This window comes from Scyliorhinus torazame, chromosome 3 (assembly GCF_047496885.1).
Source record: "Scyliorhinus torazame isolate Kashiwa2021f chromosome 3, sScyTor2.1, whole genome shotgun sequence".
Taxonomy (NCBI): domain Eukaryota; kingdom Metazoa; phylum Chordata; class Chondrichthyes; order Carcharhiniformes; family Scyliorhinidae; genus Scyliorhinus; species Scyliorhinus torazame.
In genome coordinates, this window is record NC_092709.1 from 200311425 (window position 1) to 200336962 (window position 25538).

General features: G+C 45.8%; 1 protein-coding gene across 4 annotated transcripts in view; it reads right to left on the reverse strand.

The window, feature by feature from the left end:
* Positions 1-25538, reverse strand: part of fryl (furry homolog, like) — a 683156-nt gene that overhangs the window by 35020 nt on the left and 622598 nt on the right. For all 4 annotated transcript variants that reach the window (XM_072496733.1, XM_072496730.1, XM_072496731.1 and 1 more), the window contains one exon: positions 12552-12620. In XM_072496733.1, coding sequence (XP_072352834.1) covers positions 12552-12620 — 69 coding nt within the window. The remainder of the gene's footprint in view (positions 1-12551; positions 12621-25538) is intronic.

The window sequence follows — 25538 nt, forward strand, 5'->3', positions numbered from 1 at the left end:
ACCAGGGCCCTAGAAGCCATTTTCTGCAAGTTGGATCAGCCTGGGCTGCAGGCGGGTGCGGGGCAGATGTCTTAGCCTTTGTCTCGCTGATTGCCTGAAGGCGGGTCCTGTTGGGTGGAGGTAATCTTCTCCGCCCTGTGCCTCAGTGTGGCGGGGGACCTGCTGGAATTTTTAACGTTCGAGAAGGTGAAGTTTGAGTTGAGGGGGAGGATGGAAGGGTTCTACAATTCATGGGCATTGTTTATCTTGCACTTTCAAGAATTGGATGCCATCGAACATTAGGTGGGGGTTGAGTGTACTGTTTATTTTTTACCATGTGTGGGATGACTGTGGATTCTCTTTTGGTCTTTCTTGTTCTGTATTTGGGATGTAGGGGTGATGTTTGGGTTTGTATATTGATGGGAATGCTGGTTGGGGGATTGCTATTGTATTTGTTATTGTTGGTTATCGTCATGAATGCTAACATTGCATTTGCCTTCCTAATTGCCGACTAAACCTGCACGTTAACTTTAAGAGAATCACGAACAAGGACTCCCAAGTCCCTTTGTGCTTCTGATTTCCTAAGCATCTTCCCATTTAGAAAATAGTCTATGCCTCCATTTCTCCTTCCAAAGTGCATAACTTCACACTTTTCCACATTGTATTCCATCTGCCACTTCTTTGCCCACTCTCCTAGCCTGTCCAAGTCCTTCTGCAGCTGCCTGCTTCCTCAATACTACCTGCCCCTCTACAGATCTTTGTACCATCTGCAAACTTAGCAACAGTGCCTTCAGTTCCTTCTTCCAGATCATTAATGTGTATTGTGAAAAGTTGTGGTCCCAGCACCGACCCCTGAGGTACGCCACCTCTGTCACCGGCTGCCATCCTGAAAAAGACCCCCTTATCCTCACTCTCTGCCTTCTGCCAGTCAGCCAATCCTCTATCCATGCCAGGATCTTACCCTGAACACCCACACCATGGGCTCTTAACTTATTTAACAGTCTCCTATGCGGCACCTTGTCAAAGGCCTTCTGGAAATCTAAATAAATCATGTCCACTGATTCTCCTTTGTCTAACTTCCTTGTTCCTTCCTCAAACAACAGATTTGTCAGACATGACCTCGCTTTGACAAAGCCGTGCTGACTCAGTCCTACTTTATCATGCACTTCCAAGTACTCCACGATCTCATCTTTAATAATGGACTCTAAAATCTTACCAATGACCAAAGTCAGGCTAACCGGCCTATAATTTCCCGTCTTCTGCCTCCCTCCCTTCTTTTTTTTTTTTAAATTAAATATTTTATTGAAAATTTTTTGTCAACCAACACAGTACATTGTGCATCCTTTACACAATATTATAACAACACAAATAACAATGACCTATTTTATAAACAAAAAATGAATAAATAATAAATAACAAAAAAAAATGAAAACTAGCCCGAATTGGCAACTGCCTTGTCACAAGTAACACTCTCCAAAAATATAATTTAACAGTCCAATATATAATTATCTGTAGCAACGACCTATACATACTATACAGTATATATTAACAACCCTGAGAGTCCTTCTGGTTCCTCCTCCTCCCACCCCCCCCGATCCTGGGCTGCTGCTGCTGCCTTCTTTTTCCCATTCCGTCTATCTTTCTGCGAGGTATTCGGCGAACGGTTGCCACCGCCTGGTGAACCCTTGAGCCGACCCCCTTAGGACGAACTTAATCCGCTCTACCTTTATAAACCCCGCCATGTCATTTGTCCAGGTCTCCACCCCCGGGGGCTTGGCTTCTTTCCACATTAGCAATATCCTGCGCCGGGCTACTAGGGACGCAAAGGCCAAAACATCGGCCTCTCTCGCCTCCTGCACTCCCGGCTCTTGTGCAACCCCAAATATAGCCAACCCCCAGCTTGGTTCGACCCGGACCCCCACTACTTTTGAAAGCACCTTTGTCACCCCCATCCAAAACCCCTGTAGTGCCGGGCATGACCAAAACATATGGGTATGATTCGCTGGGCTTCTCGAGCACCTCGCACACCTATCCTCCACCCCAAAAAATTTACTGAGCCGTGCTCCAGTCATATGTGCCCTGTGTAATACCTTAAACTGAATCAGGCTTAGCCTGGCACACGAGGACGACGAGTTTACCCTGCTTAGGGCATCTGCCCACAGCCCCTCCTCGATCTCCTCCCCCAGCTCTTCTTCCCATTTCCCTTTTAGTTCATCTACCATAGTCTCCCCTTCGTCCCTCATTTCCCTATATATATCTGACACCTTACCATCCCCCACCCATGTCTTTGAGATCACTCTGTCCTGCACCTCTTGTGTCGGGAGCTGCGGGAATTCCCTCACCTGTTGCCTCGCAAAAGCCCTCAGTTGCATATACCTGAATGCATTCCCTTGGGGCAACCCATATTTCTCGGTCAGCGCTCCCAGACTCGCGAACTTCCCATCCACAAACAGATCTTTCAGTTGCGTTATTCCTGCTCTTTGCCACATTCGATATCCCCCATCCATTCCCCCCGGGGCAAACCTATGGTTGTTTCTTATCGGGGACCCCCCCAAGGCTCCAGTCTTTCCCCTATGCCGTCTCCACTGTCCCCAAATCTTCAGTGTAGCCACCACCACCGGGCTTGTGGTGTAGTTCCTCGGTGAGAATGGCAATGGGGCTGTCACCATAGCCTGTAGGCTAGTCCCCCTACAGGACGCCCTCTCTAATCTCTTCCACGCCGCTCCCTCCTCCTCTCCCATCCACTTACTCACCATTGAAATATTAGCGGCCCAATAATACTCACTTAGGCTCGGTAGTGCCAGCCCCCCCCTATCCCTGCTACGCTGTAAGAATCCCTTCCTCACTCTCGGGGTCTTCCCGGCCCACACAAAACCCATGATGCTCTTTTCAATCCTTTTAAAAAAAAGCCTTCGTGATCACCACCGGGAGGCACTGAAACACAAAGAGGAATCTCGGGAGGACCACCATCTTAACCGCCTGCACCCTCCCTGCCATTGACAGGGATACCATATCCCATCTCTTGAAATCCTCCTCCATCTGTTCCACCAACCGCGTTAAATTTAACCTATGCAATGTGCCCCAATTCTTAGCTATCTGGATCCCCAGGTAACGAAAGTCCCTTGTTACCTTCCTCAACGGTAGGTCCTCTATTTCTCTACTCTGCTCCCCTGGATGCACTCACTTTTCCCCATGTTCAATTTATACCCTGAAAAATCCCCAAACTCCCCAAGTATCCGCATTATTTCTGGCATCCCCTCCGCCGGGTCCGCCACGTATAGTAGCAAATCGTCCGCATACAAAGATACCCGGTGCTCTTCTCCTCCCCTAAGTACTCCCCTCCACTTCTTGGAACCCCTCAACGCTATCGCCAGGGGAAACAATAATGGGGACAGAGGGCATCCCTGCCTTGTCCCTCTATGGAGCCGAAAATATGCAGATCCCCGTCCATTCGTGACCACGCTCGCCACTGGGGCCCTATACAACAGCTGCACCCATCTAACATACCCCTCTCCAAAACCAAATCTCCTCAACACCTCCCACAAATAATCCCACTCCACTCTATCAAATGTTTTCTCGGCATCCATCGCCACTACTATCTCCGTTTCTCCCTCTGGTGGGGCCATCATCATTACCCCTAACAACCTCCGTATATTCGTGTTCAGCTGTCTCCCCTTCACAAACCCAGTTTGGTCCTCGTGGACCACCCCCGGGACACATTCCTCTATTCTCATTGCCATTACCTTGGCCAGGACCTTGGCATCTACATTTAGGAGGGAAATAGGTCTATAGGACCCGCATTGTAGCGGGTCCTTTTCCTTCTTTAAGAGAAGCGATATCGTTGCTTCAGACATAGTCGGGGGCAGTTGTCCCCTTTCCTTTGCCTCATTAAAGGTCCTCGTCAGTACCGGGGCGAGCAAGTCCACATATTTTCTATAGAATTCGACTGGGAATCCATCCGGTCCCGGGGCCTTTCCCGCCTGCATGCTCCTAATTCCTTTCACCACTTCTTCTACCTCGATCTGTGCTCCCAGTCCCACCCTTTCCTGCTCTTCCACCTTGGGAAATTCCAGCCGATCCAAGAAGCCCATCATTCTCTCCCTCCCATCCGGGGGTTGAGCTTCATATAATTTTTGACAAAATGTCTTGAACACTCCATTCACTCTCTCCGCTCCCCGCTCCATCTCTCCTTCCTCATCCCTCACTCCCCCTATTTCCCTCGCTGCTCCCCTTTTCCTCAATTGGTGTGCCAGCAACCTGCTCGCCTTCTCCCCATATTCGTACTGTACACCCTGTGCCTTCCTCCATTGTGCCTCTGCAGTGCCTGTAGTCAGCAAGTCAAATTCTACATGTAGCCTTTGCCTTTCCCTGTACAGTCCCTCCTCCGGTGCTTCCGCATATTGTCTGTCCACCCTCAAAAGTTCTTGCAGCAACCGCTCCCGTTCCTTACTCTCCTGCTTCCCTTTATGTGCCCTTATTGATATCAGCTCCCCTCTAACCACCGCCTTCAACGCCTCCCAGACCACTCCCACCTGGACCTCCCCATTATCATTGAGTTCCAAGTACTTTTCAATGCACCCCCTCACCCTTAGACACACCCCCTCATCTGCCATTAGTCCCATGTCCATTCTCCAGGGTGGGCGCCCTCCTGTTTCCTCCCCTATCTCCAAGTCCACCCAGTGTGGAGCGTGATCCGAAATGGCTATAGCCGTATACTCCGTTCCCCTCACCTTTGGGATCAATGCCCTACCCAGCACAAAAAAGTCTATTCGCGAGTAGACTTTATGGACATAGGAGAAAAACGAGAACTCCTTACTCCTAGGTCTGCTAAATCTCCACGGGTCTACACCTCCCATCTGCTCCATAAAATCTTTAAGTACCTTGGCTGCTGCCGGCCTCCTTCCAGTCCTGGACTTCGACCTATCCAGCCCTGGTTCCAACACCGTATTAAAATCTCCCCCCATTATCAGCTTTCCCATCTCTAGGTCCGGAATGCGTCCTAGCATCCGCCTCATAAAATTGGCATCATCCCAGTTCGGGGCATATACGTTTACCAAAACCACCGTCTCCCCCTGTAGTTTGCCACTCACCATCACGTATCTGCCCCCGTTATCCGCCACTATAGTCTTTGCCTCGAACATTACCCGCTTCCCCACTAATATAGCCACCCCCCTGTTTTTCGCATCTAGCCCCGAATGGAACACCTGCCCCACCCATCCTTTGCGTAGCCTAACCTGGTCTATCAGTTTCAGGTGCGTTTCCTGTAACATAACCACATCTGCCTTAAGTTTCTTAAGGTGTGCGAGTACCCGTGCCCTCTTTATCGGCCCGTTCAGCCCTCTCACGTTCCACGTGATCAGCCGAGTTGGGGGGCTTCCTACCCCCCCCCCCCCTTGTCGATTAGCCATCACCTTTTTCCAGCTCCTCACCCGGTTCCCACGCGGCTGTATCTCCCCCAGGCAGTGCCCCCCCGCCCATCCTCTCCCATACCAGCTCCCCCCTCTCCCCAGCAGCAGCAACCCAGTAATTCCCCCCTCCCACCCCCCCCGCTAGATCCCCCGCTAGCGTAATTACGCCCCCCATGTTGCTCCCAGAAGTCAGCAAACTCTGGCTGACCTCGGCTTCCCCCCGTGACCTCGGCTCGCACCGTGCGACGCCCCCTCCTTCCTGCTTCTCTATTCCCGCCATGATTATCATAGCGCGGGAACCAAGCCCGCGCTTCTCCCTTGGCCCCGCCCCCAATGGCCAACGCCCCATCTCCTCCACCTCCCCTCCTCCCCCCATCACCACCTGTAGGAGAGAGAAAAGTTACCACATCGCAGGATTAGTACATAAAACCCCTCTTTGCCCCCCACATTCGCCCCACCACTTTGTTCGAACGTTCTTTTTAATAACCCGCTCATTCCAGTTTTTCTTCCACAATAAAAGTCCACGCTTCATCCGCCGTCTCAAAGTAGTGGTGCCTCCCTCGATGTGACCCACAGTCTTGCCGGTTGCAGCATTCCAAATTTCATCTTCTTTTTATGAAGCACCGCCTTGGCCCGATTAAAGCTCGCCCTCCTTCTCGCCACCTCCGCACTCCAGTCTTGATAAACGCGGATCACCGCGTTCTCCCATTTACTGCTCCGAGTTTTCTTCGTCCATCTAAGGACCATTTCTCTATCCTTAAAACGGAGGAATCTCACCACTATGGCTCTGGGAATTTCTCCTGCTCTTGGTCCTCGCGCCATCACTCGGTATGCTCCCTCCACCTCCAACGGACCCGCCGGGGCCTCCGCTCCCATTAACGAGTGCAGCATCGTGCTCACATATGCCCCGACGTCCGCTCCCTCCACACCTTCAGGAAGACCAAGAATTCTCAGGTTGTTCCTCCTTGCGTTGTTTTCCAGTGCCTCCAACCTTTCCACACATCGTTTCTGATGTGCCTCCTGCGTCTCCGTCTTCACCACCAGGCCCTGTATATCGTCCTCATTCTCGGCTGCCTTTGCCTTCACGACCTGAAGCTCCCGCTCCTGGGTCTTTTGTTCCTCCTTTAGCCCTTCGATCGCCTGTAGTATCGGGGCCAACAGCTCTTTCTTCATTTCCTTTTTGATCTCTTCCACACAGCATTTCAAGAACTCTTGTTGTTCAGGGCCCCATGTTAAACTGCCACCTTCCGACGCCATCTTGGTTTTTGCTTGCCTTCCTTGCCGCTGTTCTAAAGGATCCACTGCAATCTGGCCACTCTCTCCTCCTTTTTCCATCCGTATCCAGGGGGGATTCCCTTCTGGTTTACCGCACAGTGTTTTTAGCCGTCAAAATTGCCGTTGGGGCTCCTATCAAGAGCCCAAAAGTCCGTTTCACAGGGAGCTGCCGAAACGTGCGACTCAGCTGGTCATCGCCGCACCCGGAAGTCGCCTCCCTCCCTTCTTAAACAGTGGTGTTACATTAGCCACTTTCCAGTCCTCTGGGACCTTTCCTGCATCCAGTGATTCCTGAAAGATGCCTCCATAAACTCTTCAGCTATCATTTAGAAATTTGGGGTGTAGTCCATCCGGTCCAGGTGATTTATGCACCTTCAGACCTTTCAGTTTCCCCAGAACCTTCTCCTTAGTAATGGTCACCGCACTCACCTCTGCCCCTGGTTCTCCTAGAGCTCTGGCATCCCACTGGTGTCTTTCATCGTGAAGACTGATGCAAAGTAACTATTCAGTTCATCTGCCATTTCTTTGTTTCCTATTATTACTTCTCCAGCCACATTTTCCAGTGGTCCAAAGTATATTTTTGCCTCTCTCTTACCTTTTATATATTGAAAAAAAACTCTTCCTATCTTCCTTTATATTACTAGCTAGCTTGCACTCATACTTCATCTTCTCCCCCCTTATTGCTTTTTTAGTTGTCCTCTGCTCGCTTTTAAAGGCTTCCCAATCCGCTGGCTTCCCACTCATTCTCGCCACTTTGTATGCTTTTTCTTTAGATTTTATGCTGGCCTTGACTTCCCCCACCAACCTCCCCTCTAACACCTCCGTCACGATCACGTATCTGCCTCCTGGTCCGCCACAACCATCTTCAATCTGAAATCTCACTCTCTTGTCCACCAATACCGCTACCCCCTGAGCCCTGCTGTTCAACCCCGAATGGAAACCTGACTCACCCAACCCTTCCTAAACCTCACCTGATCTTTTACCTTCAGATGGGTCTCCTGCAGCATTACTGCATCAGCCTTTAAGCTCTTTAAATGTGTAAATACCCCTGACCTCTTCACTAGCCCCTTAACCCCCTCACGTTCCATGTTAATATTCTAACTTGGAGTCTCTCACCAACCGCCACCCTCCTTTTTCCCCACCCTTCCTATCCGCCATCATCATAACCCCCGGCCCTACCCATTGGGCCTGACCCGCCCCGACCCTTTGTTGCCGTCGAACCCCCCCACCCCAAGAATCCCCCATCCATTTCCTCTTGAAAACACATCTCCCAGTATCAATCCCATCTCCCCACCTTTCACACCTCCCAGGCCCATCAAAACCTATTCAACCAGGTTCTCCGCAGCCCCTCCCTCCACACTCCCGTTCACTAGTCAACCTTCGATAGCTAATGAGGAGGCCCCTTCCCAGGCCCCCCCCCTCCCAGTCCCATCACCCATGACTCAGTCCCTGAGAACAAAGACAAACAAACATAACCAGTGCAAAGAAATGGGCCCCAGAAAACTGCCATTACCCCAAAGCCGAATATATTCATACTCACTATGGTCCATGGCAAAGGTAAACAACCTTTCCATCAACCAACCCAAAACCGAGCTGTTCCCCCCACAAATAGAAAACAAACAAACAACCAAGCACGCATAAACACTTCCTGTACACAACATTTCCCCTCCCCTCAGCCCAAAGCCAAATCCCAGTCTCATCTCTGCCGCCTCAACCCATTCTCCAGGTCCTCCACCTTGGCTCTAAGATCTTTGTTGGCCTCCATCACCCTCCGCAGCTCCTCACCCATCGCGGTGAATTGGTCACTGTGCTATGACAGAGCTTCCCTTCAACCTGTCTCCTTGCTCCCATACCTCGGCTGGTGTCTTCAATACCATCGTAGCAGATGCAATTTAATGTGGATAAGCAATAGGTGTTTAAGGTCAATGACATGACACTGCATAGAGTGGATAAATAGAGAGATTTAGAGGTTCCAGTCATAATTTCCTGAAAATGTCGGCATCCCATGAACAGATGGATAAAATTCTGGATATTAAAAATAGAGGCATAGAATAAATAAGTAATGTATTTAGGATGTTCTGACCACAGAAGGTTCACAAAAATGATCCCTGGAATGAAGAGCTCGTCATATGAGGAGCGGTTGAGGACTCTGGGCCTGTACTCGTTGGAGTTTAGAAGGATGAGGGGGGGATCTTATTGAAACTTACAGGATACTGCTAGGCCTGGATAGAGTGGACATGGAGAGGATGTTTCCACTTGTCGGAAAAACTAGAACCCAAGGGCACAGCCTCCGACTGAAAGGACGATCCTTTAAACTGAGATAAGGAGGAATTTCTTCAGCCAGAGGGTGGTGAATCTATGGAACTCTTTGCCACAGAAGGCTGTGGAGGCCAAATCACAGAGTGTCTTTCAGACAGAGATAGATTGGTTCTTGATTAATAAGGGAATCAGGGATTTATGGGGTGGTGGTGGGGGGGGGGGGGGGGGGGGGGGGGAGAAGGCAGTAGAATGGGGATGAGAAACCTATCAGCCATGACTGAATGGCAGAGCAGACTCGATGGGTCGAATGGCTTAATTATGCTCCTATGTCTTATGGTCTTGTATAAAACATTGATTCAGCCACAAAAAATACTGTACAGTTTTGGATACTTCACTATAGAAAGATAATTAAAGTCCATCAAATTATACAGTACGGATTTATTAGGATGGTGCCAGTGATGGGAACCCATAATTATGAGGATAAAATGAAATACTGGCACTATTTTCGCTGGAGCAGAAAAACTAAAAGAAAATTTCAAAGAAGCTTTTAAAATCAGGAAGACTAAGAGGGTGAATAGAGGAAAGTTATTTCCTTCAGCTGGGGACTAAGTAACTAAAAAGGCATTATTTCTAAAATTACTGCAAAAAGCAAAATAATTGGGAGAGGAAGTGGTTGAGGCAGAGACCATTATTTCTTTTAAAGGAAAATTGGGTGAGAAGCTGGTACAAAATGACAGGAAAAATATGAAGTACTGAGATTAGTTTTGAATTGCCCAACATGGAGTTGGTAAAGATACAGCTGAATGGTTTTCCTGTTCTGCTCATTTCTGTTTCTCTGATGTAAATGCCAATGCTGAAAGTTATGGTAGTTAAGTACTCTACCAACATAGCAGTACCAAATTTCTACAACTCACTTATTTAGTTCAAAACGTCTCAGAGAAGGCATGTATATAATATGATTTCTAAGTGGCCCATAAAGATTTTCAAAATATACTGTCAGATTTGCTGTTGGAAGAAGATGGTATTTTCCTCTATTATTTTGAAATGGATTATGTGAATTCTCGATGTTTAACACTGACAGCATCTGAATCCTACAGCAAGTGAGCAGTACAGTTCAATTCTCAAATTTGGTTGGTAGACTTCCATGTGTTCAAGAAAAAGAGGATTTCAAGCACAGAAGAGTGATGTTGTAAAAGGCTAATTAACTTTTTGAATTTGCCACAGCAATGCCAAGAAGAAAAACAGGAATTGACATTCTAAGTAAGACGTCTTACAACACCAGGTTACAATCACCTGAAGGAGCTGCGCTCCGAAAGCTAGTGATTTGAAACAAACCGGTTGGACTTTAACCCGGTGTTGTAAGACTTCTTACCTGTGCCCACCCAGTCCAACGCCAGCATCTCCACATCATAGCTACCATCGACAACGCAAACTACCAGCTCAAAGTGGAGAGGATCTCCAAGAAGATTGCGCATATAGACATTGACATCACATTTCTACAAAGATGCAAGAAAGCAGACAAGATCCCGAAAGGATTACAGATCACAAATCCACTGAAGTCGACCTACAACACAGACTACGCTGAGAGACTCTGCCGTCGCACCTCTCTCACACTCAACCACGTCGTGCACCAGCTCTACAGCAGATGCCGTAACCTGGAAACCAAGATAGAGTCCATATTCTCAACTTGCGCTCAGGACGCAGCAGATCAGCTACGGGACACCGCCAAACAGACAAGACAATGGTACTACGCCACCTATTTGCACACCAAGAACAGGAAGCTTGAGAAACTCTGCATCACCAACAGCAAGCAACCAAGCCTCCCCGGTAATACAGTAGAAAACAATACAGGGAAATCAATTGTAAACTTGTCGGTTTACACCCTTCAACCAACTGAAATCAAAGTCCTTAGCAGAGGGCTCAATTTCTGCACCATCACCAAAATGAACCCCATCAGTCTTGCGGAAGACACGGAGGAATTCATCGGGCGGATGAGGCTCCGGGAGTTCTTCCACAGGGGCCATCGTCATACTGAACAGAACGGACTACTGCAAAGAAGTGTACCAACAACTCAACAACCAGGAACACTACAGTTACCTGCAGATCCGACATTTACCCGAGGAAGGAGCTGCGCTCCGAAAGCTAGTGATTCGAAACACACCTGTTGGACTTTAACCTGGTGTTGTAAGACTTCTTACTGTGCCCACCCAAGTCCAACGCTGGCATCTCCACATCATGACATTATAAGTGAATTGCTGTGAATCAACCTGGTTGCCCACACATTGACCACCTTTGCGAAAGCCTGTTATTCCTCCAATTTATTAAAGTGGCTGACAACCCTCCAACTTCAGAATGTTGACTGGCACAATTTGGCAAGAGTAAAGGCATTGCATTCCACTCCCACAACACATCCTCCCATCCCAGCACCATTCTTAATAGTCTGACCCCAGCACTGCATTCAGAATCTTTTGTGTCTGTTCCTGCACAAGTCTTTTTCTAAAACTTCCCAATAAAGCCATTGCAAGAACTTCAGACTGGCTATTTTTGGTTGCTTCATGTGTGGCAAATGTCAAATAGTAGGAATGAAGCTCACCTGATGTGACTGAACACTGCACTTTTATATCCAACATATCAGAACATATTTTACAAATGCCCGTTGGCACTAAAAAAACAACCCAAAATATCTTTCAATTTCAGGTAAATCATACCTATTTATAAGGATTGATTCTGTGCTGATGGGCCTCTACCAGATAGGCATGTCAATGCAGGCACACAGCATAATTTATTGTTCATTAAAATTGATGCCCTCCGTGTAAATGTCACTAGCCACTGAAATTGTGGAATCAGTAATGAAGGGCAAGCACAACAGTGTTTACAGCCTAATGTTCAGCGGGTCCTTTCTTCATTTACAATTTTACAAAATGACAGAAAATGAAACAGAGCAACTGAATTAGTGTTTTACTAATTAAGTGGGTGACAGACTAAACAGACCAGTTAGTATATTCACTGGATGAAACTACCAACTGACCATTGATTTTTCTTTAATTCAAAAGACAGAATAACCTGAGGTAGTTCCTGTGGAATGAATTCTGTTTGATCAGCATGACTGCAAAACCATGTTTTTCTGCTTACATAAATATGGAACAAGTTACAAGGACATGAAACAATTTGAAAGCAGGAAACTACAAATACCATAAAAATATGATTAATTCAAAATGATAGAGTAATATTCACAATAGTGATACCATTTGCAGGGTTCAAACTGCACTTTTATGTACAACAGTACATGGTTTCCTGAGGTTTGGTCAATGAATGTTTGTTTTCCTATGCCCTCTATCATTGATAATGATAGAGGTTGAATTACAAGCGAAAATCAGTAGCAATTAGCTGCATTTGTAAAAATTATGTTCAATAGGAATAATCTATTAGTATTCTGTTGGGAAAATATTACCGTTAAATTGCTGAGATGGAGAACTATGTTTTGAAAATAATGTATATTAATGCTCCTTCTTCCACTTTCTCCTAAGTTTGTTCTGTACCCGAGTACACAAGGGAAGTAGAAAAATGGGTAGGGTAGATGGGGTGTGGCAGAATGTTAGGGAGATAATAGAAAAAAATAAGGTCACTCACCTGTGCATCTCTATTTGTTCTTTGGAGACCATCCCCTGCGCCAAATGTTCGTTTACAGTTTTCCAACCACTGCATTAAAAAAGATTCAATCATATTAGTAAGTGAACAATTTAACAGGCACAAAAATGATGACACCCTCATATATGCAGTTATTCATACATAAATCAAAGATGACCTCCTTAGATACCACTCCTACAGAAAACCAGAACTCTACCCACAACTCCAATCGCCTGCAAAGTCACATCACTTACCTGTTGCCCAACAATGACAGAGCTCAACAAAAGAAAGTCTGTAGTACCTGCGATCATCTTCATTTATTGAGTGCCAAGTGATTCACCTTGGCCTTCTGAGATCTCCACCAACGTAGATGCCAGATTTCAACCAATTCAATTCAGCCTCCTGACATAATTCTGGCAATAGTACTGAGTTCTTTTGTTCCAGAACTAGCTACGTCTTTAGCCAGGCTGTTACTATACAACTACCTGATAAAGTGGAAAATTGCCCAAGTATGCCCTTCTCACTAAAAATAGGACAACTCCAATCCAGTTATTTATGGATGTATTGATCTACTCTCAAACATCAGCAAAAAGATCATTAGCAATGTTGTCATGCAGCACTTGCTCATCAATAACGTGCTCAACACTGCTCAATTTGGATCTGTCAGAGATACTCAAATCTAGACCTTATTACAGCATGTGTCCAAACATGGCCAAAATAACTTAATTCCAGAAAGTGACTGCCCTTAATACCAAGGCTGTATCTGACCAAGGGTGACACCAAGAAGCCCTAGTAAAATTGATGTCAACAGTAAACTTTGCACAGGTTGAAGTCATATCTACCTCAAAGGATGATGGTGGTAGATGTTGGAGGATAATCATTTCAGCCTCAGTACTTCGGGTCAGTGTCAGTGGCCCAACTATCTGGAGTTGTTTCATCAATGAGCTTCCCTCCATCATAAGATTAGAGGTGAGGATGTTCGCTGATGATTGGACAGTTGCAACTCCTTTGATAATGAAACAGTCCATGGCCATATGCAGCAGTGCCTGAGCAATATTCAAGTTTGTATTGGTATGTGCCAAATAATACTCACACTGCACAAGGGGAGGTAATAATCATTTCTAACAAGAGAGAATTTAATATCTTCCATGACATCCCAACATCGACATTCTGGTGGAGATCATCATGAACGAGAAAGTTATCAGCCACACAAATTACCGAAAGCCTTTCCGCCACCCACAAAACTCAAGTTAGAAGTGTGAAATACTCTCCACTTACTTGGATGAATGGCATTGAATCTCTTTCTAGTAGACTAATGGTCAACATATATTCCATTTACTCCACTAAGCAACTCGCAGTTTTTTAATTCAATAAACGGGCTGCTTTGTCCCTCATGATGTTGCGCTTCTTATGTTGTTGAAGCTGCATGGTTAGTGAAGAGTATTTCCCCAATTTCATGGTGATGTGATAGGGAAGGAAAAATAAATATCCAGATTCCCAATCCTACTAACTTCCCATGGTTGGTTAGCATTTTCTTCCCCCCCCCCCCCCCCCATTATATATACAGCCAATTTCCTTGTTATGCTGTCATAGAAACAAGTGTACGTATGACTAGTGTGAGGTGATGCATTTTGGCAGAAGGGATGAGTGCAATTTTAAAGAGTGCAGGGACACAGGGACCTGGGGGTGTATAGATCTTTGAAGCCAGCACGACTTAGAGAAAGTGGTTAGCAAAGGATATGGGATATGGAGCTTCACAAACAGATAGAATGAGTACAAAAGAAGAGAAGTTACATTGAACCCTTATAAAGATTTAGTTAGGCCACAACTGGAGTGCTGTTTTCAGGGAGAATTAAGTTCCTCAGGAGGGTGCAGAGGAAATTTCCCAGTATGGCTCCAGGGATGGTGGATTTTAGCGATACGGTTTGGCTGGGGAAGCTGGGGTTGTTCTCCTTAGAGGAAATGGGATTGAGGGGATATTTGATAAAGCTGTGCAAGATTATGACAAGCTTGGAGAAGTTGGACGAGGAAAAATTGTTCCCATTAGCTCATGGTACAAGGAAGAACTTTTTTTAATGCAGAAAATGGTGCTGACCTGGAACACTGTCTACAAGGGTCATGGAAGCAGAGAAGATCAACGATTTCAAAAGGAACTTGAATGAGGCACTTGAAAGGAATAAACCTACAAGGCTTTGGGAATCAAGTGTGTGTGTGTGTGTGTGTGTGTGTGGGGGGGGGGGGGGGGGCAGCAAGTGGATTATTTCACAGAGAGGTTGCACAGACCCGATACACTAAATGGTCTCCTTCTATGCCTTAAACAACTATGGTCTCGGCCATTCAGACCCTTAAGTCTGCACCACCATTCAATTAGATTAGGGATGATCTGTGCCCAAATTCCATTTTCCCAACATTGATTCATATTTCTCAGTATCTTTGCTTAATAAAAATCTGTTGATCTCAGTTATGAAACCTCAACTGACCTGGCATTCAGTCTTTTGGACCAGAGAATTCCCGATGACTAATAGCTAAAGCATGAAAAAGTACTTCCTGACTTTTGTCCTGACAACCTAGCTTTAATTTTTAGATTATATGCCAGAGGATAGAGCTTCTTTATATCCACACGATCAAATCCTTTTATAACTTTAAACATTTTAATCCAAAATGTCAAAGCTCCCTCTGGATTGACAGATCTAGAGACTTTCCATTTATGTTTCTAAATTCCTCATTTTCCTCTTCAATATATTTATCTTAAATCCAATCTTTCTTCAATTTACAGAATCCAAAATTTCTCCAAAAATCTCAAATTCCTGATTTTTAGGTTGCAAGGAAATTCTCCTGAAGGTCCATTCGTGAACAATAATTCATTAAACTATGGTCCACTTGGGCAAATTTAAGGGAGTGGCTATATTTTTAAAATTTGAGTTTAAAGAGCATTTAGTGTTCTTTTTAACCAGATATTAAATAAGTAAATATTACTTCTCAAAATGCCACGTACTCAAAATCTGTATAATTCTAGTGACAGACGGGGAAGATGAGTCTTCATTTAATCAATTTAAAAGGTGTACCAGAATCAGTAAATTAAATTTGATGGCTTGTGCTATAATTGATGGAACACTCCAGAGATTGCAGCATCCGTTTCAATTAGTGAATGGATTCCAAGTTCCATTTGTAAATCTTATTACTCTTCCAATGTGACCTGATTTCATTATATTTATGAGACAGAATTTACAACAGGAGATGCTGGTGAAATGATGCAGGTCCTCTTGACCTTTCACCTACTAGTCATATATTTAAATAAAGGTTATAAAGTTGAAGTATCTAAATGCATGTGTGTGTTGGGGGTGGGGGAGGAGAGGCAATTTAATCTCATTTGGGGAATTAACTATTGATAGAAATAGTATGTTGCATTTGTAACTATTTACTCAAGCTCCTTGCTCTCAATTTATTTACGGTAACTATCAGCAGTGCATCGACATCTCATTTAAAAAAATATTCTTTCATGGGATGTGGGCATCATTTATTGCCCATCCCTAATTGCCCTTGAGAAGGTGGTGGTGAGCTGTCTTCTTGAACCACTGCAGTCCACGTAGGTACACCACCCACAGTGTTATTAGAGAGTTCCAGGATTTTGACGCAGTGACATTGAAAGGTCAGCAACATAGTTTGAAGTTAGGATGTTGTGCAGCTTGGAGGGAACTGGTGTTCCCAGTCATCTACTGCTCTTATCCCTGGTGGTAGACGTCATGGGCTGGATCCTCCATCAGCGGGCTCCTCCGTTTCGCCGGCAGCACACTCACGCCCGCGGATTTCATGACGGCTTGGGGGTGCCCACAATGAGAAACCCCATTAGCCAGCTGCTGGGACGGAGAATCCTGCTGCTGCTGGGGGCACTCCACACCAGAAATGGGTGTAGCGGGATGGAGAATCTCGCACCACGGGTTTGGAAGGTGCTGTCTAAGGCCTTGATGATTTGCTGCCGTACATCTTGTAGGTCATACACACTGCTTCCACTGTGGTTGTGGTGGAGAGAGGGAATTTTGAAGATGGTGGCCAGGGTGCCAATTAAGTCGGTTGATTTGTCCTGGATGGTGTTGAACTTTGAGTGTTGTTGAAGTTGCACTCATCCAGACAAATGGAGAATATTTTATTGTGCTCCTGGTTTGCACCTTGTAAATGTGGGCAGGCTTTGGGGAGTCAGGTGGTCACTGCAGAATTCCCAGCCTCTGACCTGCTCTTGTAGTACTTAAATGGCTGGTCCAATTCAATTTCTGGTCAATGGTAACTTCTAGGTGTTAATAATGGAGAATTCAGCAACGGTAATGCTATTGAATGTCAAAGGGAGATGGTTTGCTCTTGCTTGTTGGATAGACATTGCCTCGCACTTGTGTGGCATGAATTTAACTTGCTGCTTACCAGCCCAAGCATTTATTTATGCGCAACGATCAGGAGAAAAGTTATTAAAATTAGCATTTAAAATTAATGCTCAGAATCATCATTCTGAATCTCTAAATTTTGAATCAGCCAGCAAACAAATGTGAAAAATCCTTTTCCAAAAAAATATATTTTCCCAATGGGCATTTACAACATACTGAAAAGCCAATAAGATACTCCAGAGAATGCTTACCTACCAAAAGTTTGCTTAACTTCAGCATTTGAAGATGGATTAAAATTAAAATCAAGTCATGAACGGAAAATGATTATTGACTGAAGGTGTTAAGTAGTAAACATAACATCTCATCACTAAAAGGTGGCACAGGGATGGCACCCTTGAAAATACAGTTGACTGAGCCTAACATCTGCTGTGGTAATGTATTCAAAGGCATTCTGTAAGAGAGGATCATAAAACACAGAGGTTGTGTGGTATGGAATAAAATGGAAAAGGATCAACACACATTTACAGAAGGAAGGTATTAATACTTATTGGAATTTCTTGACAATGTTGTTTTTCCATAATTTTTTTTTTCCCAATTAAGGGGCAATTTAAAGTGGCCAATTCACCTAACCTGCACATCTTTGGGTTATGGGGGTGAAACCCACGCAGACACGGGGAGAATGTGCAAACTTCACACAGACAGTGACCTGGGGCCGGGATCGAACCCGGGTCCTCAGCGCTGTAGGCAGCAGTGCTAACCACTGGTCCATCGTGCTGCCCGCCAAATAATGTTGACAACAGAATTTCTGTGAATAAGTTGTGGCTTTTAATACTGCACCACACAAACAATTAGTTCAGAATGTAGAAAAACAGAATATGAGGCATACTTCTGAGGGTTCAGAAAATTATCTCAGGAAAAAATAAACGGTAGTTGTAAATAAAAATACGCTCATATGGCAAAGGTTTCACATGCATCAGTGCTGAAGAATTGGTTATTGGATATAAATTAAGAGCCAGGGCAGAAATAAACTTGTCCAAGTTTGCAGAAGCCACCAAATAGGGTAGTATGAGCCTGTGCAGTGGTAGGGTGGTGAAGATTCAAACAATGAGGCAAAACAAGTACATAAAGATCAGGTAGGTTTGGAAGATGTTCTGATTAAGTGAAAATTGGCATTTAATGTAGACAAATGTAAGGTAATGAGATTTGGGAAGGAAGTTAACAACAAGAATAGAAACTAATTGGCTAAAACCTGGACACAATAAACCAGTGGTCTGGGAAGACTGGTGGATAGCTCACTCAAATTAACAGTTCAGTATTTGGCAGCAATGAGGAGAGCTCGCTTAATCTGGGGATGCATATCCAAGATATAGAGCACAAATTTCAAGAGCTGAGTCGCTACAGCGCACAGTAACAGCCATAGCTGGAATGTTATGTACAATTCTTCTCAATGCACAAAAAAAAAAGGATATTCCAACGTTGGGGGAAATGCAGAAAATTACATCAATGCTTGCAGTACGGAGCTTCGGCTGGAAATTGTTCATTCAGAGAAAACTCAAAAGTTCTTAAAGGAATAAATAAATTGAACTCACATGGCTTGAAAAGGGGATTGTGGACATATTTTAGATTTAACTATTTTACGCAGGTTGTGGACAATACATGGAATGCACATTCCAAGGGGCCAGTGGTCTGCTTTGCTTACAGCATGTCTATTGCAGGTGCTGGCCTGAGAAGATCATGTCAGTTGTAGATTGTCCAGTTCTGAAATCACACTGGAATTTGGGGTAGATGTGTTCAGCCAGAATCTGTCTCATAAGGGCAAAAACCAGAGTTCATCACCATGGTGGAAACCATTGTCTTACAATATTTAAGGTTGCCAAAATAATGGTGCCAGTAGAGGTAGGCAAAGTGGGAGAGAATCAGATATTTGAGCGAGATTGAGGTGCATTTGTCTTGAGATTGATAGCTGTGCATTTCAGAGAAAAGTAGGGAACAACATGACTTACTTCTGAAAACTGGAAACAGCTTCTCTGTTCAAACTTGCCAGGTTCCCCTTAAAACAACCACTGAAACTTCCTTTCACCGTGCCTTGGCAGCTTACCCACGATGGTAATGACTTTGCAAAAATAATTACTTCCTGGCAACTAACCAAACACTTTGCAGAAAGATTTTTATAGGAATGGCCTCTATTTCTACCATCCCTATCAAATAATGCATCAAACAGGACTGTATTCAATCCTTTCATCATTTAAAAATGTAATTCATGTGTCCTCTAGACCTATTATTCTCCAAATCAAACATCTAATTTTTGGAGTCATCCTCATTGCTGATAATTCTAAAAATTAATATCATTTCTTTCGCACCCTCTTCAGAGTCTAGATATTCTTCAACATATAGGTGGACCTAAACTGGACAAAATACTCCAAGTACAGAACTTCATACATTCTAAATTATTGGGTTCCTTATTTTGTACTTAATGATCCAAGCAACGTCATGCTGTTCATGTGGTTTTAACTGGTCTCAGGCCTTGTTCCTGATATTTGTATTTAAATTGGTTTTCCTGCATAAATGCTATGAATTCAGGCTTGCCCAGATATATTCTCAGATTGTGATGAGAGTAAGTTTCTTATATGGCAAATCAGACTTCTTGTGTATTTTCACTGCCCTGCATCCCTATGTGCAGTAACAGGACACAATAACAAAAGCAAAAAGTGCTGGAAATATTCAGCAGGTTTGGTAGCATTTGGAGAGAAAAACAGTTAACATTTCAAATAGAATATGACTCTTCTTTGCAACTCCAACACTTCGTGTTTATTTTGGATTTCCAGCATCCACAGAATTTTGTTTTTATATTAGCACAACAACCATCAAACTTTCTGAAGGAGTACTGAAATCATAATAAGGGAGATGAAGGTCATATCAAACTGCAAGTTGCTTTATTCTACAATGTAAAAAAAAACGAGAAGTATATTTGATGAGTATCTTGCATTTTAATCACCTACAAACGCACAAGTCAGAATAACTTCATAAGATGCCGGAGCACAATTAGGCCATTTGGCCAATCAAGTCTGCTAAGCCCTAACCCCAGCCAACAGCGCCTTCCCTTCTGCAAAAAAAGTCTATCCTCAGGCAGCACGGTGGCATAGTGGTTAGCACTCTGCCTCATGGCGCTGAGGTCCCAGGTTCGATCCTGGCTCTGGGTCACTGTCCGTGTGGAGTTTGCACATTCTCCCCATGTTTGCTTGGGTTTCGTCCCCACAACCAAAGATGTGCAGGTAGGTGGAGTGGTCATGCTAAATTGCCCCTTAATTGGAAAAAATTAATTGGGTACTCTAAATTTATTTAAAAAAAAGGTCTATTCTCAAATAAACCTTGTGAACCAAAGAGAAAACCGAATACTCCCGCTCCATCGGGTGCAAGTCCCTCCACAGGTCCGCCCCTCCCATTTCCCTCATAAGCCCAGTCCCCCCCCCCGCCCCCCCAACCCCTCCCCCGCCCTGGCGACTGGGCGAGCGAGCGCGGCTGTGACATGTCCACCCGTAGCTCTTGCACCAAGTTCCAACCCCCTCTCACTATTAGCTGCGAATCAAAGTCCGGGATGGTCCCAAACACCTTCCACACAAACCATCATCCCAGTTAGGGCCATACACACTCGCCAACGCCATCGACCTCCCCTCCAACGCTTCTGCTACTAGCATATATCTACCCCCTGGTCCGCCACCACCTTCTCCATCTGGAACCTCTCTCTCTTGCCGACCAAAACCATTACCCCTCACGCCCTGCTGTCGAACCCCGAGTGAAATACTTGGCTTACCCAATCTTTCCTGAGCCTCACCTGAACTTTCATCCTCAGAGGAGTCTCCTGTAGCATAACCACATCAGCCTTTAAGCTTTTTAGGTGCGAAAACACCCCAGACCTCTTCACTGGCCCCCCCCCCCACCAAACCCCGATCCACTTCGTACCAGGAGGGATCTTCCCCCTCCCCCAACAGCTCCGTCAACATCTTGGCCTCGGACCCTCCACCCCTTCGGGCAGGCCCACGATCCTCAGATATTGCCACTCAATCTGTTTTCCAGGTCCTCCACCTTGGTTCGCAGACCTTTGTTGGCCTCGACCACCCTCTGCAGCTCCACATCCATCGATGTGAGCTGATCGCTGTGTTTCCCATCCTGCGCCCGCACCTCGGCCGATGTTTTCGACACCACCGCCTTCATCTGGGCAATCGCCTCCACCATCAGCACCTTCAGTGCCACCATCATCTCCTTCCTCATCACCTCCATGTGCTTTGCAAACTGTTTCTTGAATTCCAAAGCCATCGCCTCGGTCATCTTTTCTGCCGTGAGCAATGTGACCCCACTCAACGACCCAGCCTCCGCCATCTTTCCAGTTGCTGAGCTGACCCTTCACTTGACGGTGAACCTTCACTCGTCCTCTTCTTCATGGCGGCTTTCCTTTGGTTTTTAGACATCCCCTGCCTTATTTATGTCTTTCTGCACTTATTTGTCTAAAAATTGCCCCGGGACCGGGCATTAAATTCTAAAAAATCAAGCCTTGAGCAGGAGCCACCCAACGTGCGACTTCCTCCTACATGCCACCACCGGAAACCTCATGTTGATACATTTCCAAGTCAGGATGGTATACAACTTGGGGGGAACTTGCAGACATTTGCCGGGTCCGTGATTGACACTCGGGAGGCTAACAAGCTGCAGCCGCACATACACATTACACTCCCCACACGTACTTATCCCAGCCAACAAGATAGCACTGATTGTGCTAGAGCGCATCCATACAGCTGATGGGTCGGCTGGGGCCAGAGGATACCCAAGCGGGTGCCCTGGGGACACAAACATAAATATGACCCATGGCCCTAAATTCAAAGTGGGCTGTTAGTGGTGTGCACAGTTGCATGGCTGCCTTGCTGGCTGCGGCAATGGTGTTCCGTGCCCGTCCACCCCGACCCAACAACCCATCTCCTGGCCACACCCGCTACACCCCAGACCTGGCAGAAGCCATCCGGCCAGCGGCACAACTTTCAGCACATTATGGCGACGTTGGACACTTTCCGTACGCTATCTCTCTCCTTCAGCAGTTGTCACGCCGATTTCACGATTTTTAAAAGCGAACCGCGCCGTCGGGAACCCGGCCCACTGGAGGCGGAGAATCGCAGAGCCCCCGGAGAATACCGGGTTGAGCCCGGTATGCAAATAGTGTCTACTGCGGTTTGGCATCAAATCGATGCCTGCCACGCTTTTGGCTTCGGAACCGATTCTCTGCTCAATCGCCTTTCCTAATTTCGACATCCGCTAATGGAGAATTCCGCCCATTATTTTCTACCACAAAAGGTTAAAATACACATTTTACAAATAAAAAGTTCATCTCTCCCGCCCACTACCCTCCCACTCCCCCTTCTTCCTCCCCACTGGCCCTTTTTGATGGCATATAACCCATCACATTTCTACCCTCCTCTAGTTCTTAGGAAGTCATATTCGACTCAAAACATTAAACCTGTTTCTCTCCACAGATGCAGCCAGGCCTGCTGCATATTCCAGCACTTTTTGCTTTAATTATCATAGGTTAAACCACAAATTACTCAGTTCTAGCAAAAATAATCCAAGCTTGATTGTGAATTGACATTTATCTCATGCAATTTCTGTCAAGCTACAAGCATACAAAATATTTCTTCCAATTTGTCAGCTGAAGAAGTGCAACGGAATAGCATCACAACTTTACCCCAGTCTACACTTTGTCTCAGTGAAACTCTTAAAATGCAATAGTGTTAGAAAGTTGGGGTCAAATGAAAAGTAAATGAATTGGATAAAAATAAAATGATTGGAACTTAGCTACTCGGAGGACACGTGAGATGCAGATTGGCCTAGTAGCAGGGTGAAACAGATACTTTGTTCAGCAAAGAGGATACTAGCAGTCCAGAAATCATAACTACGCCCAGTTGTAAAGCAGAACTCTCACAGAATCAAGCTGTTGAGCAGAAAAGAAACAGAAGTCTGACTATGCGATACCTCATAAGTTCTACTTTAAACTAGAAGAAGGATTCCCAAAAGAAAGCTACAGGACCTGTACGATAATTATTTTCTGGATTTGGCTTATAGTGTTAAGACCTATGGGATATTGTTTTGGGAAAGGTGTATTCTCAGAGTTTAGGAAAGTCGAGAGATTTAGATTGGGGGTTAATTTAACCATACTGTCTGTGTAACCATTGTTGTAGTTAAGTGTAAATGTTGTTCTTTACTGTTGCCTTTCTTTTAGTGAGTTTCAAAGTTTAATGAAACATATTGGATTTAAATAACTTACAAAAAGACTGACTCCTTTCCTTACCAGGTTTCATTTCTTTTCTCACATTTTTTCTGAATCGCAAAAATAAATGGTTAAGAACTGGTGTTCCAAATTTCCCTTCTGGGATTTGGGATGCCCTCGCATTGGACATCAGCAGGGTTTATAACAAGATGTCACAGTGAATGCACTGAAAAAAGTCAACATTCAAATTACCTTCATCATTCAGTGGTTTGCCATTAAAAATAATTATTTTATCTTGGCCTCACCTTGGCTCCTGTCACATTATTCTTCAAACATCTCCTGTCTCCCCTTCAAAATCTTCGAGGTTTCCAACTACAACAAGTTTCTCTCTGAAAATATACTCTTCTCTCAGTCTCTGTACCAAAGCAATGGCTCTCCTTCAGCAATTCCAATCTCCACGTAAGCTCCCCAGTCTGTTCTCCTACAAATTCATCACATTCCTGCTCTGTTGGAACAACTATGCTACCGTGGGCAGCACGGTAGCATAGTGGTTAGCACAGTTGCTTCACCGTTCCAAGGTCCCAAGTTCGATTTTCGGCTGGGTCACTGTCTGTGTGGAGTCTGCACGTTCTCCCTGTGTCTGCGTGGGTTTCCTCCGGGTGCTCCGGTTTTCTCCCACAGTCCAAAGATGTGCGGGTTCGGTGGATTGGCCATGGTAAATTGCCCTTGGTGTCCAAAAAGGTTAAGTGGGGGTTATAGGGATAGGGTAAATACGTGGGCTTGAGTAGGGTGCCTGTTGTAAGGGCCGGTGCAGACTTGATGGGCCAAATGGCCTCCTTCTGCACTGTAAATAAATTCAATGATCTATGAACTCCTGCTTCCATGTAAGCTCTCTTGCCTTCAGTCAGGAACTCACTCCAGGGGCAAAATTCTCCCGAAACGGCGCGATGTCCGTCGACTGGCGCCCAAAGCGGCGCTAATCAGACGGGCATCGTGCCGCCCCACAGGTGCGGAATGCTCCGCATCTTTGGGGGCCGAGCCCCAACATTGAGGGGCTAGGCCGACGCCGGAGGAATTTCCGCCCCGCCAGCTGGCGGAAACGGCCTTTGTTGCCCCGCCAGCTGGCGCGGAAATGACATCCCCGGGCGGCGCATGCGCGGGAGCGACAGCTGACAGTTTCCCACGCATGCGCAGTGGAGGGAGTCTCTTCGGCCTCCGCCATGGTGGAGACCGTGGCGGAGGCGGAAGGGAAAGAGTGCCCCCACGGCACAGGCCCGATCGCGGGCCAGGCCAATGTGGGGGCACACCCCGGGGTCAGATCGTCCCGCGCCCCCCCCCAGGACCCCCGAGCCCGCCCATGCCGCCTTGTCCCGTCGTTCAAAAGGTGGTTTAATCCACGCCGGCGGGACAGGCAATTTATCGGCGGGACTTCGGCCCATCCGGGCTGGAGAATCCAGCGGGGGGGCCTGCCAACCGGCGGGGCCCGATTCCCGCCCCCGCCGAATATCCGGTACCGGAGACTTCGGCAACCGGCGGGGGCGGGATTCACGGCAGCCCCCGGCGATTCTCCAACCCGGCGGGGGGTCGGAGAATGACGCCCCTTGACTGTGACCTCACTTTCTTCTTCCATCTTCTTCTAGCACAAGTGCATTTTGTTGCTTTTGCTGCTTTTCTCTGTCTTACCTCTGAGGTTACGCTTCCAGTTCTTCAAACTCTAACGAGGACCCCATATTTTTTAACCTTCCCTTCATTTCCCCTCCCTTCACACTCTTATCAAGCTCATCCCATGATCTAACATCTACTCCAGTGATTATCTCATGCCCCTTCTGGTTTTCATGCCAGTTTATATTGAAATGGTTTCCTCTCCACAGGTGTGCAGTCTCAAGTAGCAAGACTTGTAACAATTTTGTTTCCAAGCCTGCAACAAAATAACAAACCAATACAAACACTGAGCTCGATCTAAACCAGTTACATATTTTACAACAGACAGAAACTCTACAGTTCTAAATTAGAATCACGTTTCTTATTTGCAACTACATAAATATCAATGAGCTAGCTACAGATTTCTTACTTAACAAACATTGTATTAAGGCATTTATGGTTTTATAACAACAAAAGATACAAATACAAATGTAAACATAATTCAGAGCGTAACACCCCCTCCATCTCTTCTCACTGTTCCCGCCTAAACTAAACTAACTCCCCCTACCCCCCTTATTGTATCAGCTGACAGTTTAGTTTTCCCATAAGAAGTTTATAAACGGCTGTCACCTTCGGACGGACCCTAACATTGATCCTCTCAGGGCGAACTTAGGTTTCTCAAGTCTGAGAAACCCTGCCGTGTCGCTAACTCATACCCCCGATTTC